Here is a 13428-nt window from a genome sequence, read left to right on the forward strand (position 1 = left end):
CCTGGTCCCCTGGGGGTGGACAGGACACCTATCTAGTTAAATATTCCCCTTACCACTGAGGCTTACCCATTTCTTCTCTTAGTAGGACAACTCAACAGCTGAAAACCTTGTCTACTGGATTGTCCTTCCTTGTAGACACAGAACACAAATACAGCCTTGCCCTTCAGTGGCACTCAGGCTCAGTTCCATATTATTAAATTCCCACATCAGCCCATCACCATAACACAATGTGCACCTCTAACCTAACCTTAGACTAAAGCTTTTGACTGGATGGCAAGGCTAAAATCTGGTAGGTCTATCCTTGCTGCCCCCTCTGAGCAGCCAGTATCATGAGGACCACAGTGTCCTCAACTTTGAAGTTTAGAAGGTCCTCCGCAAGTCCTAGTCTATGAGCGGGCTGACCTAACCTGTGAGGCAGTTTGCTGCCCTTGGCTCTGCGGCATTTGGAATTGTGGCCTCCCCTGGGTTCTATAGTCCAAACTATAGGTGGGCTTACCTGCCCTGTGATGCAGTTCATTGACCCTGGCCTTGTGGTCTGTGCACTGTGGCTTCTCCTCAGTGTTTGCCACCATCTGAGGTAGCTGCCTAACCTATGGCCTCTACTGGGGGCTTTTCATCACCTGGGACATATGTACGCTTCCTGCAGCATCTGGCAAGTACACCAGGGCCCACAGTGTCCTCAGCATCGGGGCCTAGGGAGTTCACCTCAGCACTCCCCCCTTTCTAACAGAGGAATGTCCCATGTCCCAAACTATGGGCGGGCTAACCTGCTGTGTGAAGCAGTTTACCGGCCTTGGGCATGCGGCCTATGGCACTGGGACCTCTCCCCAGTCCACGGCTGCGGCCTGGTTGCCTATGACCTGATCACAGCACAGAGCTTTCAGCTTCCTCCTCCACATTGTGATGCCTGTTATTTTGTGAGAGCCCTCTACATTCTCAGTCCAGCCAGTGATCCCAGGAGAGGATTAAGGATGGGACCCATTGCCTGGACCATCTTCAGGTCTGGGTCCATTGCTACCCTGTCAGCCCCTTTCGCACCCAGCCCAATCCCCGGCTGTTGCTGTCAGACCTGAGCCACTCAGGTTCCAGCAGGTATCTTCTCAGGCGCCTTCCTTGACCAGTGTGTCGTCCTGGTGGTTGCCCTCAGCACAGGGTCTAGTTTTTCCTCGGTTCCCCTGCCTGCACAGTCAGGCCCAGGAATTTCCCTTCTTGTTGGCTCACCTGTCCTTCTCTGGGTTCAATTTGAACTCTTTCGGCTCTGAGGCCAGCTGCCATGCCTACCATTCCTGACCCTGTGAGTGTGCTTCTAAAGCCCCTCAAAGGAGTTAGGCGCTACTGGACCTGGTTCCCAAACAGGAACAAGAGGATCCCTCCCCTCCTCCTTCTGTGGGTTGGGGGCAATCCTTCCTGCAATGTCCGCTCCTGTCGCACACAAAGCAGGTGGGCTTCTTATTGGCAGGGCTAACACCCTCCTGGTGCAATGCTTTCTTTCCCTGGGGTGGGCTTCAGCTCATGTACTCTGCCCTTGGTTGCCCTTCCTCCCTCTGGCTGTGTTGAAGTGCTAGGCCATTACTGCCTCCTCAGTGGTCTGGGATCTCTGGCGTCAAGCCAAAGCTTGGCCTTGGTCCACAACCTCAGTAAGCTGTCGTCGCTCCAGATATTATTCTCTCAATGGACCCTTCACAAAAATGCCTGTCCACAGGTGCCTGCAGGGTTTCATTGTGAACTGGACAATAGTTTCCACTCGGGAGAAGGAGCTTTCAGCATCCATTCTTGGATGGCAGCGAAAGTACTCCGCCCCTTCTTGCTGTCAGCCAAGAGGGCCTTGTACAGCCTTCTGTCCCGGGAGAATAGCGGTAACTTAGCCATCTCGGTATCGTCAGAGCTGTTTCTTTCACCCGCTTGTTTCACCTCGGCCTCCTCTTTTTGTATGAGCTTGTCCAGGGTGCCACCATAGCAGCAGAGCTGCTGGGTTCCATGTGAGAACACAAAACAACTCTCATGATCCTGCTGCTGCTGGCCATGTGGGTTATGCTATATTTGTGCTGCCGTATCAGGCATATAGGCCCTAGTCCCAACCCTTCCCTTACTGGTTCTGCGCTGCCATCAACATGCTGCCTAACCAGGCCTGGTCCCGGCACCACAGGTGATCAAGCATTCCCGACTGCCCTACAGTCCTCAGCCTCACCCCCTTGCTCTTCCCTGTCTGCCTGGACCACACCTGGGCTTATCAGGCAAACCATGCCTCTAGCCTGGGACAGTTTTCAGGTCTGCTCCTGGCAGCGACCGTGCTCTCGCCTTATAAATTCTCTCGCTGCCTGGATGTCCCTTAGCTTCTCCTCTTGCACTTTTAATTGCTTCCCCAGATGGCTATTTTCCTCCTTTAGTGCCTGTTCACTACTCTTGGCTTCTGTGAGCTGACACTGCAGGTACTGTAGCTGTATCTTTCCTTTGCTTGCCACCTCTCTTGCCTCACTTGCTGTAGGTATGCATTCAGCATTTCTGCTGCCCTGGCCCTCATTCTAGACCCTTCCTCCTCCTCCCTTAACTCTGCCTTCAGTTCCTTGACTTTCCTATCCAGTACCTGGACCTGTTGCTGAAGTCAGAGGAACCAGATAGCTTTCTCTATGGAGCGCTTATGCTCCTTGCTGCCAGTCCACTGTGCTGCAGCAACTCCTGGATGCTCAGCTCACGAGACCCACTTCTCTGATATATTTACCTTTTCGAGATCGTTTCCTCCATCAGAAATTTGGCTTCTGAAACACCCTTTACCACATCACATTCCTTCAGCCAGTGTCCTGCATTGCAATTAGTTATTTCCTGATTTTTAAGTGGTTCAAATAACCCCCACATCCCTGGTTCTAGACACTGGACTTATCTAGGGAAAGTGAGGACTGCAGATGCTGGAGATCAGGGTCACTGATTAGAATAGTGTTGGAAAAGCACAGCAGGTCAGGCAGCATCCGAGGAGCAGGAAAAGCGATGTTTTGGGCAAAAGCCTGAAAAATTGATTTTCCTGCTCCTCTATGCTGCCTGACCTGCTGTGCTTTTCCAGCAGCACTCTAATCTTATCCAGGGAATGTGAAATGGAGAAGACAGTAGACAGGTGTTTCAGGACAAAAGAATCTCTGCTTTTATCTAAAATACAAAAGGTAACTGTGATACAAGAAATACAGGTAAATGCAGTAGACAGGGAAATTAACCCAATTATACAGAGGACAGTAATACACCGATAGCTAGTTTAAACACTATTAGAACCTAATACTTACAAAAACTTTAATCAGGCTTCCTACCCTTGGAGTCCTAATGCACTGTCACCACCTCCTTCCCTTCTCTGCTAGCTAGGTCGGAACTTCCGGTCTTTGGAAGTTTCAGCTCACCACTGAGGAAAATATAGTTTTAAAGTGCACCTGGTTGCTGAGATTCTTATTGTCAATTCTCTTGGTTTGGAACAGGCCTGTCCGGTAGCTCTTGTTCAAGAAGCTCTGGTTGGCTTTTCCTCTGGGAAGTCTTTTATTCTGATGAGGCCCTTTTTTAACTTTCCAGTTCTTGGTTCTCAGTTTGGACTTTGTGATTCTTGGTTCAGAAGCTGCTTGTTGGAGCTGGAAGCCTGTGGGGAAGTTGTTTGTGCAGAAGCATGTTGTTAAAAAAGGCTCCCATCAGGTGTGATCAGGCCTAGCAGTTATACTTGATGTTCTGTTCTGAAGTTAATCGGCTTTTCGATGGTTACAGTGTGTGTGAATGGGTTTTGATTGAGGTTGAATGTCCAGTCTCTCTGAAGACTCCAAACTGTCTGCGCTGAGTTGCCCTAAGTGTAAAAGTTAGTTAATTTTGATTGTCCTCTTAGAGGTGTATATTGGAAATCCAGGCTGAACAATAGTTCTAGACAGTCATCTCAATTCTGTGAGTTGTGTTTGTGTATTCTCCACAGAACTCATTCCAGCTTCCATTTACCTTTAATAAGTTTTGAAAAGTCCACATTTTGTCCAGTATTTCCGATGGTGGGGATTTTTGCTTGATCCTACAGATCTTTCATCTAAACTCCAATGGATATAGATCTAATTTCTTCAACCTTACTTCTTAAATTAAGCCTTTCATCACAGGAATAAGTAAAGGTTCAATGAACTGTGTCTAAAGCAATTATATCTATTTTCAAATTAGGAGGTCAAAGTTTTATACAGTGCTCCAGATGCAATCTCACCAACACACGGTACAGCTGCAGGAATCTAGCTGCATTGTATCATGCCATCTCACTTGCCTTTCTCGCTGTAAATCTGCGGACACTGTTTGTCCTGCCTGCCCAGGTCCTTCCCTACTTTTACATTCCATTTGTCTTACCATAAACCCCAACATCCATTTGCATTTCTAATCACTTGCTGCTCCTGCATACTTAATGTGATTCAAGCACCAGGAACACAGATCTTTTTGTAAACCAAGTCTTGCAATCTCTCCATTTAAATAACATATTGCTTTTCTATACTTCTTGCAGAAATTAACAAGTTCACATTTACCCATGTCATACTCCATCTGCCATTTTCCCACACTCACTTCACCCTTCTATATCCCTTTGTAGACTCTTTTTGGACTCTTTACCTCCTCTTGACAACATAATTTGCTTCTATCTTAGTGTCATCAGTGAATGTATCAGTCATACTGTCATTCTCTCATCCAACTCATATAAATGGTAAATAGTTGAAACTCTAGCACTGACATTATACCAGTTACAGCTTCTAAACGTAAAAAAGCTATTTACCCCTGCCTCTCAACTTCCTATTGGTGAACTGATTCTTTATCTATTTTAATATTTTAACCTCTATACCACATGCTCCTCTCTTGTGCTACGACCTTGTCAAATGCCTTTTGAAAACCACATATACCACATCTGCTGATTTCTTTCTATCCATTGTGAATGCTGCTTTCTCAAAAGATTCCGTTGTGAATGTTACTTTATCTAAAGCTTCTATTATTGAATTAAACATGTTTTCCCTATCTCAAAATCATGTTGGCAGTGCCTAATCTCATAATTTTTAAGTATCTAGCCCAAAACCTCTTACCTATGAATTCCACTGCCCTATTGTAGTGTTAGGTTAACTGATCCTTAGTCTTTTGCCTTCTGCCTCCCTATTTTTTGGAATCCACGTGGAACCTTAGACTTTAAGGCAATTTGATGCCTTATAACCAATACATCTAGTACATAGCAATGGCTTCTTTTAAAGTTCCAGAATGTAGGTCATCCACTCCTGGGGACATTTTAGTTTTAGATTCAATAGTTTTCCAACACCTTTTCCCTGATTGTTTAAGGGTCATCAGTCCCAATCACCTCTTGATTTTCAGTTACTTTTGGGAAGTTTCCAAAGTCTTCGACCATAAAGACAAGCATAAAATTCCTGTGCAAAGCCATTGCTATTTCTTTGTTTTCCATGATCAGTTCCCCAGGCTCACTCTCAGAAGGACCAACACTAGCTTTAGATATCCTTGTCCTGTTTTTTTCCACTTGTAGAAACTCTTGCTGTTTTGTATTGCTAGTTAGCTCTTTCTCTCTCTCGTATTTTGCTATTGTTTATTTATCATATTTTTAGTCATTGTTTTATGGTTCTTAAAAGCTGTCCAATCCTTCGACTTACCACTGACATTTGAAACACTGTATAGTGTTTTTTTTCAATGTAATATTATCCTTAACTTCCTTATTTAGCCATGGAAGATGCATCTTTCTCCAATTGCCTTCCTTTCTTTTCTGACTGGGATAAATCTTCACTGAGTTATTTAATATCTATGTAAAGCTCTGCCACTACAAGTAGATCTGGAATAACCTGCTCCTTGTTTGGCTCTGCAAATTATCCTCAAGACACTCTATAAATGCATTTTCTCAGCTACCTTTGCCAAACTGATGCTCCCAATCTACATCTAGATGAAAGTTGCTAATGGTTTGGAGTATTTTTCGCCTATATATATAGTTCTCCCTATATACTCTACCCTGCAGTGAATCTACTGTTCAACGGCTAATAAGCTACTCCTACAAACTACTCTTACTGTTCCAATTCCTTATGTCTACTCAAGCTGATACTACATCTTCATCTTTCAAGTTGAGATAATCTCTCAGTATTGAATAATACCATCATTAATAGACAGAACTATCTTGCCATCTTTTCCTAACTTCCTTGTCATTCTGTTATGTCAAATATCCTTCAATAGTCAGGACCAGGCCCTGGCCATCCTTCAATCAAGTCTTTGTATTTATGTACTACCAATCTATCTCTTTTGTTATTGATGCTGTGTGCTTTTGCGTAGAGATGATTGCTTGTTTGTTTGTTTATTATTTTAACAATCTCTGGCCTTATCTTCTAAAACACTGTCACACTGAGGGTGCAGTGAATGTTTACGAGGATGTTGTCTGGTATGGAAGGTGGTAGCTATGAAGAGAGGTTGAGTAGGTTAGGATTGTTTTCATTAGAAAAAGGGAGATTGAGCGGGGACCAGATTGAGGTCTACAAAATCATGAAGAGTATAAACAGGGTAGATAGAGATAAGCTTTCTCCCAGGGTGAGGGATTCAATAACGAGAGGTCACGCATGGAAGGTGAGAGGTGAAAAGTTTAAGGGGGATATACGCAGCAAGTACTTTACACAGAAGGTGCCTGGAGCGCGTTGCCAGCAGAGGTAGTAGAGGCAGACATGGTAGATTCATTTAAGGTGCGTCTGGACAGATGCCTGAGTAGATAGGGAGCAGAGGGATAAAGATGCTTAGAAATTGGGTGATAGGCTTAGACAGTGGATTTGGATCGGCTCAGGCTTGGAGGGCCAAAGGGCCTGTTCCTAGGCTGTAAATTTCCCAAACTTTGTTCGTTGTTCTTTGTACTTGCATCTTCTGTTGCTTCCTTCCACACTCTGGTAATCATTGCCTAAATTGCTGCCCTGCCTTAATATTTTGTTGTTTCCCTTTTCTTTATCATCTCCTTAATGAATATCTTCCCACTACTATTAAATTTGGAACCCTCTCTATTACCCTAGTTACACAACCCACCAGAACACTAGTCCCTGTATAGTTCAGGTTGTATTATGTGGCAATACCACTATGTTAAATGAGAGAGAATCTGCATAGATCTTGCATCCCAAAATTGGACATGCACAAGGTGCTCAGTTTGGGAAATGTGATAGAGCCATGGAGATATACAGCATGGAAACAAACCCTTTGGTTCAACTCATCCCTGCCAACCATTTATTCTATACTTATCTTGTCCCATTTGCCAGCATTTGGCCCAGATCCTTCTAAGCCTTTCCTATTTATATAGTCACCTAGATGCCTCTTAAATGTTGTAATTGTACCTCCACCACTCTCTTTGCCAGCACATTCCATATATGCACCATCCTTTTTGTGGAAAAGTTGCCTCTTAGGTCCCTTTTAAATCTTTCCTCTCTCACCTTAAACTTATGTCCTCTGGTTTTGGACTCCCTCACTCTGGAAAAAGATGTTGATTATTCACTCTATCCATGCCCCTCATGACATTATCCTCCGATGCTCCAGAGAAAATAGCCCCAACCTATTCAGTCTCTCCTGATAGCTCAAACCCTCCAACCATGCAACATCCTTGTAAATCTCTTCTGAGACCTCTCAAATTTCACAACATCCTTCTGATAGGAGGGAGACCGGAATTAATTGCAATATTCCAAAAGTGGCCTATCTAATGTCCTGTACATTCGCAACATGATCTCCCAATTCATATACTCAGCGTCCTGACCAATGAAGGCAAGCATACCAAAAACCTTCTTCACTACCCTGTTTACATGTGACTCAACTTTCAAAGAATTATAAACCTGCACTGCAAGGTTTCTTTGTTCGGCAGCATTACCCAGGACATTACCAATACGTGTATAAGTCCAACCCTTGATTTGCCCTATCAAAACACAGCAACTCACGTTATCTAAATTAAATTCCATCTGCCACTCGTCAGCCCACTTGCCCATCTGATCATGGTCCTGTTGTACTCTTAGGTTAATGATTATCACAATATGAAAGGAATATACAAATGGGGCAATGCATCAGCAGATAAGGCCAGAGATTTTAAAAGTTGAAACTTTATTGCTGGAACAGCACAGCAGGTCAGGCAGCATCCAGGGAACAGGAGATTCGACGTTTCGGGCACAGGCCCTTCTTCAGGAATGAGCAGAGAGTGTTCAGCAGGAGAAGATAAAAGGTAGGGAGGAGGGACTTGGAGGAGGGGAGTTGGAAATGTGATAGGTGGAAAGAGGTCAAGGTGAGGGTGATAGGTCGGAGTAGGGTGGAGGCGGAGAGGTCAAGAAGAAGACTGCAGGTCAGGAAGGCGGTGCCGGGCTGGAAGGATCCGGCTGAGACAAGGTGGGGGGAGGGGGGATGAAGAAACTGGTGAAGTCCAAGTTCATCCCCTGCGGTTGGAGGGTTCCCAGTCGGAAGATAAGACGCTCCTCCTCCGACCGTCGGGTTGTTGTGGTTTGGCGGTGGATGAGTCCAATGACCTGCATATCCTCGGTGGAGTGGGAGGGGGAGTTGAAATGCTGTGCCACAGGTTGGTTGGGTTGGTTCGTCCGGGTGGCCCAGAGGTGCTCCCTGAATCGCTCCGCAAGTAGGCGGCCTGTCTCCCCAATATAGAGGAGGCCACACCGGCTGCAGCGGATGCAGTAGATGATGTGGGTGGAGGTGCAGGTGAATCTGTGGCGGATATGGAAGTTTCCCTTGGGGCCTTGGAGAGAAGTGAGGGGGGAGGTGTGGGCGCAAGTGTTGCACCTCCTGCGGTTGCAAGGGAAGGTGCCGGGAGTGGTGGTTGGGTCGGTGGGGGGTGTGGATCTGACAAGGGAGTCGCGGAGGGAGTGGTCTCTACGGAAAGCTGATAGGGGAGGGGAGGGAAATATATCCTTGGTGCTGGGGTCTGTTTGGAGGTGGCGGAAGTGACGGCGGATGATGCGCTGTACATGGAGATTGGTGGGGTGGTAGGTGAGGACCAGTGGGGTTCTGTCCTGGTGGCGGTTGGAGGGGCGGGGCTCAAGGGCGGAGGAGCGGGAAGTGGAGGAGATGCGGTGGAGGGCACCGTCGACCACGTCGGGGGGGAAATTGCGGTCCTTGAAGAAGGAGGCCATCTGTGTTGTACGTATTTTGAACTGGTCCTCCTGGGAGGACCAGTTCCCCACTGGGGTTCCCCACTGGGGTCCTCCTGGGAGGACCAGTTCTGGAACCCCACTGGGGTTCCAGAACCCCACTGGTCCTCACCTACCACCCCACCAATCTCCATGTACAGCGCATCATCCGCCGTCACTTCCGCCACCTCCAAACAGACCCCAGCACCAAGGATATATTTCCCTCCCCTCCCCTATCAGCTTTCCGTAGAGACCACTCCCTCCGCGACTCCCTTGTCAGATCCACACCCCCCACCGACCCAACCACCACTCCCGGCACCTTCCCTTGCAACCGCAGGAGGTGCAACACTTGCGCCCACACCTCCCCCCTCACTTCTCTCCAAGGCCCCAAGGGAAACTTCCATATCCGCCACAGATTCACCTGCACCTCCACCCACATCATCTACTGCATCCGCTGCAGCCGGTGTGGCCTCCTCTATATTGGGGAGACAGGCCGCCTACTTGCGGAGCGATTCAGGGAGCACCTCTGGGCCACCCGGACGAACCAACCCAACCAACCTGTGGCACAGCATTTCAACTCCCCCTCCCACTCCACCGAGGATATGCAGGTCATTGGACTCATCCACCGCCAAACCACAACAACCCGACGGTCGGAGGAGGAGCGTCTTATCTTCCGACTGGGAACCCTCCAACCGCAGGGGATGAACTTGGACTTCACCAGTTTCTTCATCCCCCCTCCCCCCACCTTGTCTCAGCCGGATCCTTCCAGCCCGGCACCGCCTTCCTGACCTGCAGTCTTCTTCTTGACCTCTCCGCCTCCACCCTACTCCGACCTATCACCCTCACCTTGACCTCTTTCCACCTATCACATTTCCAACTCCCCTCCTCCAAGTCCCTCCTCCCTACCTTTTATCTTCTCCTGCTGAACACTCTCTGCTCATTCCTGAAGAAGGGCCTGTGCCCGAAACGTCGAATCTCCTGTTCCCTGGATGCTGCCTGACCTGCTGTGCTGTTCCAGCAATAAAGTTTCAACTTTGATCTCCAGCATCTGCAGACCTCACTTTCTCCTCAGAGATTTTAAAAGAGAAAGCAAACAAAACCTCTAAATGAGTGTCACAGAATCCCCACTATGTGGAAGCAGGCCATTCAGCTCATCAAGTCCACACCAACTCTCTGAAAAGCAGCTCAGCCAGACCCATCCATCATCCTGCACTTACCGTGGCAAATCCATCTAACCTACACAACCCTGAACATGATGGGCAATCTAGTATGGCCATTCCACCTAGGTTGCACACCTTTGTACAGTAGGAAGAAACTGGAGCAGCTGGAGGAACCCAATGCAGACATGGGGAAAATGTACAAACTTCACACAGCCCATCAAACTGGGGTCCCTGGCACTGTAAGGCAGCAGTGCTAACTACTGAGCCACCATGCTGTCAGTTATCTCAGGTTATCTCAGTTGCTGGACAACTTGCTTGCAATACAGTGTGACACTAACAGCTTTGCTCAATACCCATTCTGGATGAGGCCCCATGAAGGTCTTGCCTTCTCAACCTCACCCCTCAGGTTAAATTCACCGATCTCTAATGAGAGCAACCCTATGGTCCTCTGGGATGATGGTGACTTTAGCTTTAGTTGTGAATAGTGGTGGACAATCAAACAATAAACATGAAGAGAAAGTTCCACCAATTTTTCAAGATCAGTTATGGATGGACAAAAATTGCTGCTTTCACCAGCAATGTTCACATTCCATGAATGAAGAAATAAAAATGATTATGTGGTAAATACATATGAAGTCAGGTCACAGACTGGATAACATCCAATTTTAAACAAGTCTCATTTGGTTATATATAGAACGCAATTATACTTCATTTTTTTAAAGTCATACGTTTAAAGACTAGACATCACAGTCAACAATAGTAGCAGATGAGTCTTTAATGTGTTTCTATGATATTCTTCTGTTCACTTTTTTCTTAAGTAAAAGGGTTAACGTATCTCTCAAAGTAGCAGTAATGCATCAACCAATCACTTTTTCTTTTATACATTGTAATTTTTAAATATAAGTGACTCTATATTGATTTGTGGTTGAATTTATTGACACCCACAGATGAAAGGCACGTGTCCCTTAATTGAAATGCTGCTTGATTTAAATGTACTTATGTATCTGCAGCGCAGTATTCAGTGTTTGACTTTCCATTTGTACAGCTTCTTAAGCTGTTCCACTTAACTGAATTTGTTTCTTTAAAGTGCAAATTGTTTATTTTTATCATTAGATTTTTATGTTTCCAGTTTGTCAGGCTGTCCCCGAGCTTCCCTCGCACTGAAGAAAGGCAAATTGTCAGGTGATGAATTGATGACCATCAAGCTCAGGGCAAGTAGAGGTAAGAACAAATACTAATGGTAAAACATGATCAGATAGAGGAGAAGAAGGTGCAGTAATAATGGTTATGGGCTTGTGATCCCAATTCACATCACTCCATGGCAACTCATGGAGCTTGCAGTCAATTAATGTGAGCTCCTGTGGATGTTGTGGTAGTCTCCTTATCTCTGGACCAGTAGGCTTAGGTTTAAATCTACATGCTCCAGAGGTGCGTAATAGCATCTATGAACAGGTTGATGAGGAAAATATCTAAAATATTTGTTCAGATCAAAGAGAAACACCACATTATCTCAGGTACGCGCCCTACATCTCAATCTTATCTAGACCCTTCATTTATCAACCATTCTCTGATTAAATTATCTCTATTTTCCAATGTCAGGACTTGACTTTCCTATGATATTAATTTTACCATTTTCTGATTTAAATTCATGACTATTTTTCTTAAGTGATCTCACAAATACAAATCTAATTCCAGTCCTTAAATTCTTTTGGTTCTGTTCTACCTGTCAAAGTTATAGAGTCATGCAGAACGGAAACAGACCTTCAATCCAACTTGTCTATGCCAAACAATCCCAAACTAATCTAGCCCCACCTGCTTGTTCCTGTGCCATATTCCTCCAAACTTTTCCTGTTGATATATTTATCCAAATGTATTTTAAATGTTTTGATTGGACCCACTTCCACATGCAAACCACCCTCTGTATTAAAAAAAATGCCTCTTATGTATTTTTAAATCTCTCTCCTCTTACTTTATAAATGTGCCCCATAGTCTTGAAATTCCCCATCCTAGGGAAAAGACAACTATTATTAACTCTATCTATTCCCCTCATGATTTTATAAACTTTCAAAGGTTGCCACTTATCTCCTATGCTCCAGTGAAAAAAGTCCCAGCCTTTCCTTATACCTCAAACTTTCCATACCTGTCAACATCCTGATAAATCTCTTTTGAATCATCTCCAGCTTAATAGTATCCCTCCTCGAACTGGGCAACCAGAACTCGACACAGTATTCCAGAAGAAGCTTCACCAATGTCCTGTACAATTTCAACATGACTTCCCAAGTCCTGTATTCAAAGGGCTGAGCAATGAAGGCAAGCATGCTAAATGCCTTTTAACCACCCTCTGTATATGTGATGCAAATTTCAAAGAGTTATGTCTTTGGTCCCCTGGGTCCCTCTGTTCCATAACAGTACCCAAGGCCCTATCATTAATTGTATAAGCCCTAACCTTGTTTGTTGTACCAAAATGCAATACCTCAAATTTATCATCTCCTCTGTTATCCCTCCCAAACTAATATAATTGGGTGATAATCTGTTCCAGTTCATTCGGGGATTTCAAGTTACTGTGGTAACATGTTACAATACATACACATTGCAGTAGTGGTGGTGATTGTAGAGGCTCCAAAGTTCATTCTGTTATACAGACCTGTTTAGCCACATTACGAATCAGTCTTCCTTGTCCAATAAGTATGGGACTCAAACCTAGAGCTTCTGACCCAGAGGCAGAGACACTATCCATTGGACCTCAAGATCACCTTAATGTGAATGTAATATTACAACAACAATGTGCATTTACATAATGATTTAAAAGTTGGAAATGTTTCCAAGAAGTATATAACAATTTGATAGTCAAAGACGGAAATGTTAGGAGAGTGACTAAAAGAATTGTCAAATATGTGGGTCAAGGAAGTGAGGGAGCTGAGGAATTTAAGGATACAATCAAATCCAAGATGGGGATTTTGAAAATATCTATCTGCCAGAAATAGCCCATCTCAACAAAAGGTTTGTGGTACAGTTAGGATCGGCATTCCAGTTCTGGGATTTGCTCTTTCCTTGAACTTCTCAGTTGGTCTGAACTCTATTCATGGATGTAACGAGTGTCACTAAAGACCAAACTTGGTAAATAATGATGAGAGGGAATACTGGGAGACTCAGATCTCTGTTTC

General features: G+C 45.2%; 1 protein-coding gene across 2 annotated transcripts in view; it reads left to right on the forward strand.

Moving 5' to 3' along the window:
• The window catches only part of st18 (ST18 C2H2C-type zinc finger transcription factor), a 429006-nt gene that overhangs the window by 400205 nt on the left and 15373 nt on the right, over nucleotides 1–13428 (forward strand). For both annotated transcript variants that reach the window (XM_043688314.2, XM_087986407.1), the window contains exon 21: nucleotides 11394–11485. In XM_043688314.2, coding sequence (XP_043544249.2) covers nucleotides 11394–11485 — 92 coding nt within the window. The remainder of the gene's footprint in view (nucleotides 1–11393; nucleotides 11486–13428) is intronic.

This window comes from Chiloscyllium plagiosum, unplaced genomic scaffold, assembly GCF_037043375.1.
Source record: "Chiloscyllium plagiosum isolate Xiang-an unplaced genomic scaffold, Cpla_swu_hap1 HiC_scaffold_4, whole genome shotgun sequence".
NCBI lineage: Eukaryota > Metazoa > Chordata > Chondrichthyes > Orectolobiformes > Hemiscylliidae > Chiloscyllium > Chiloscyllium plagiosum.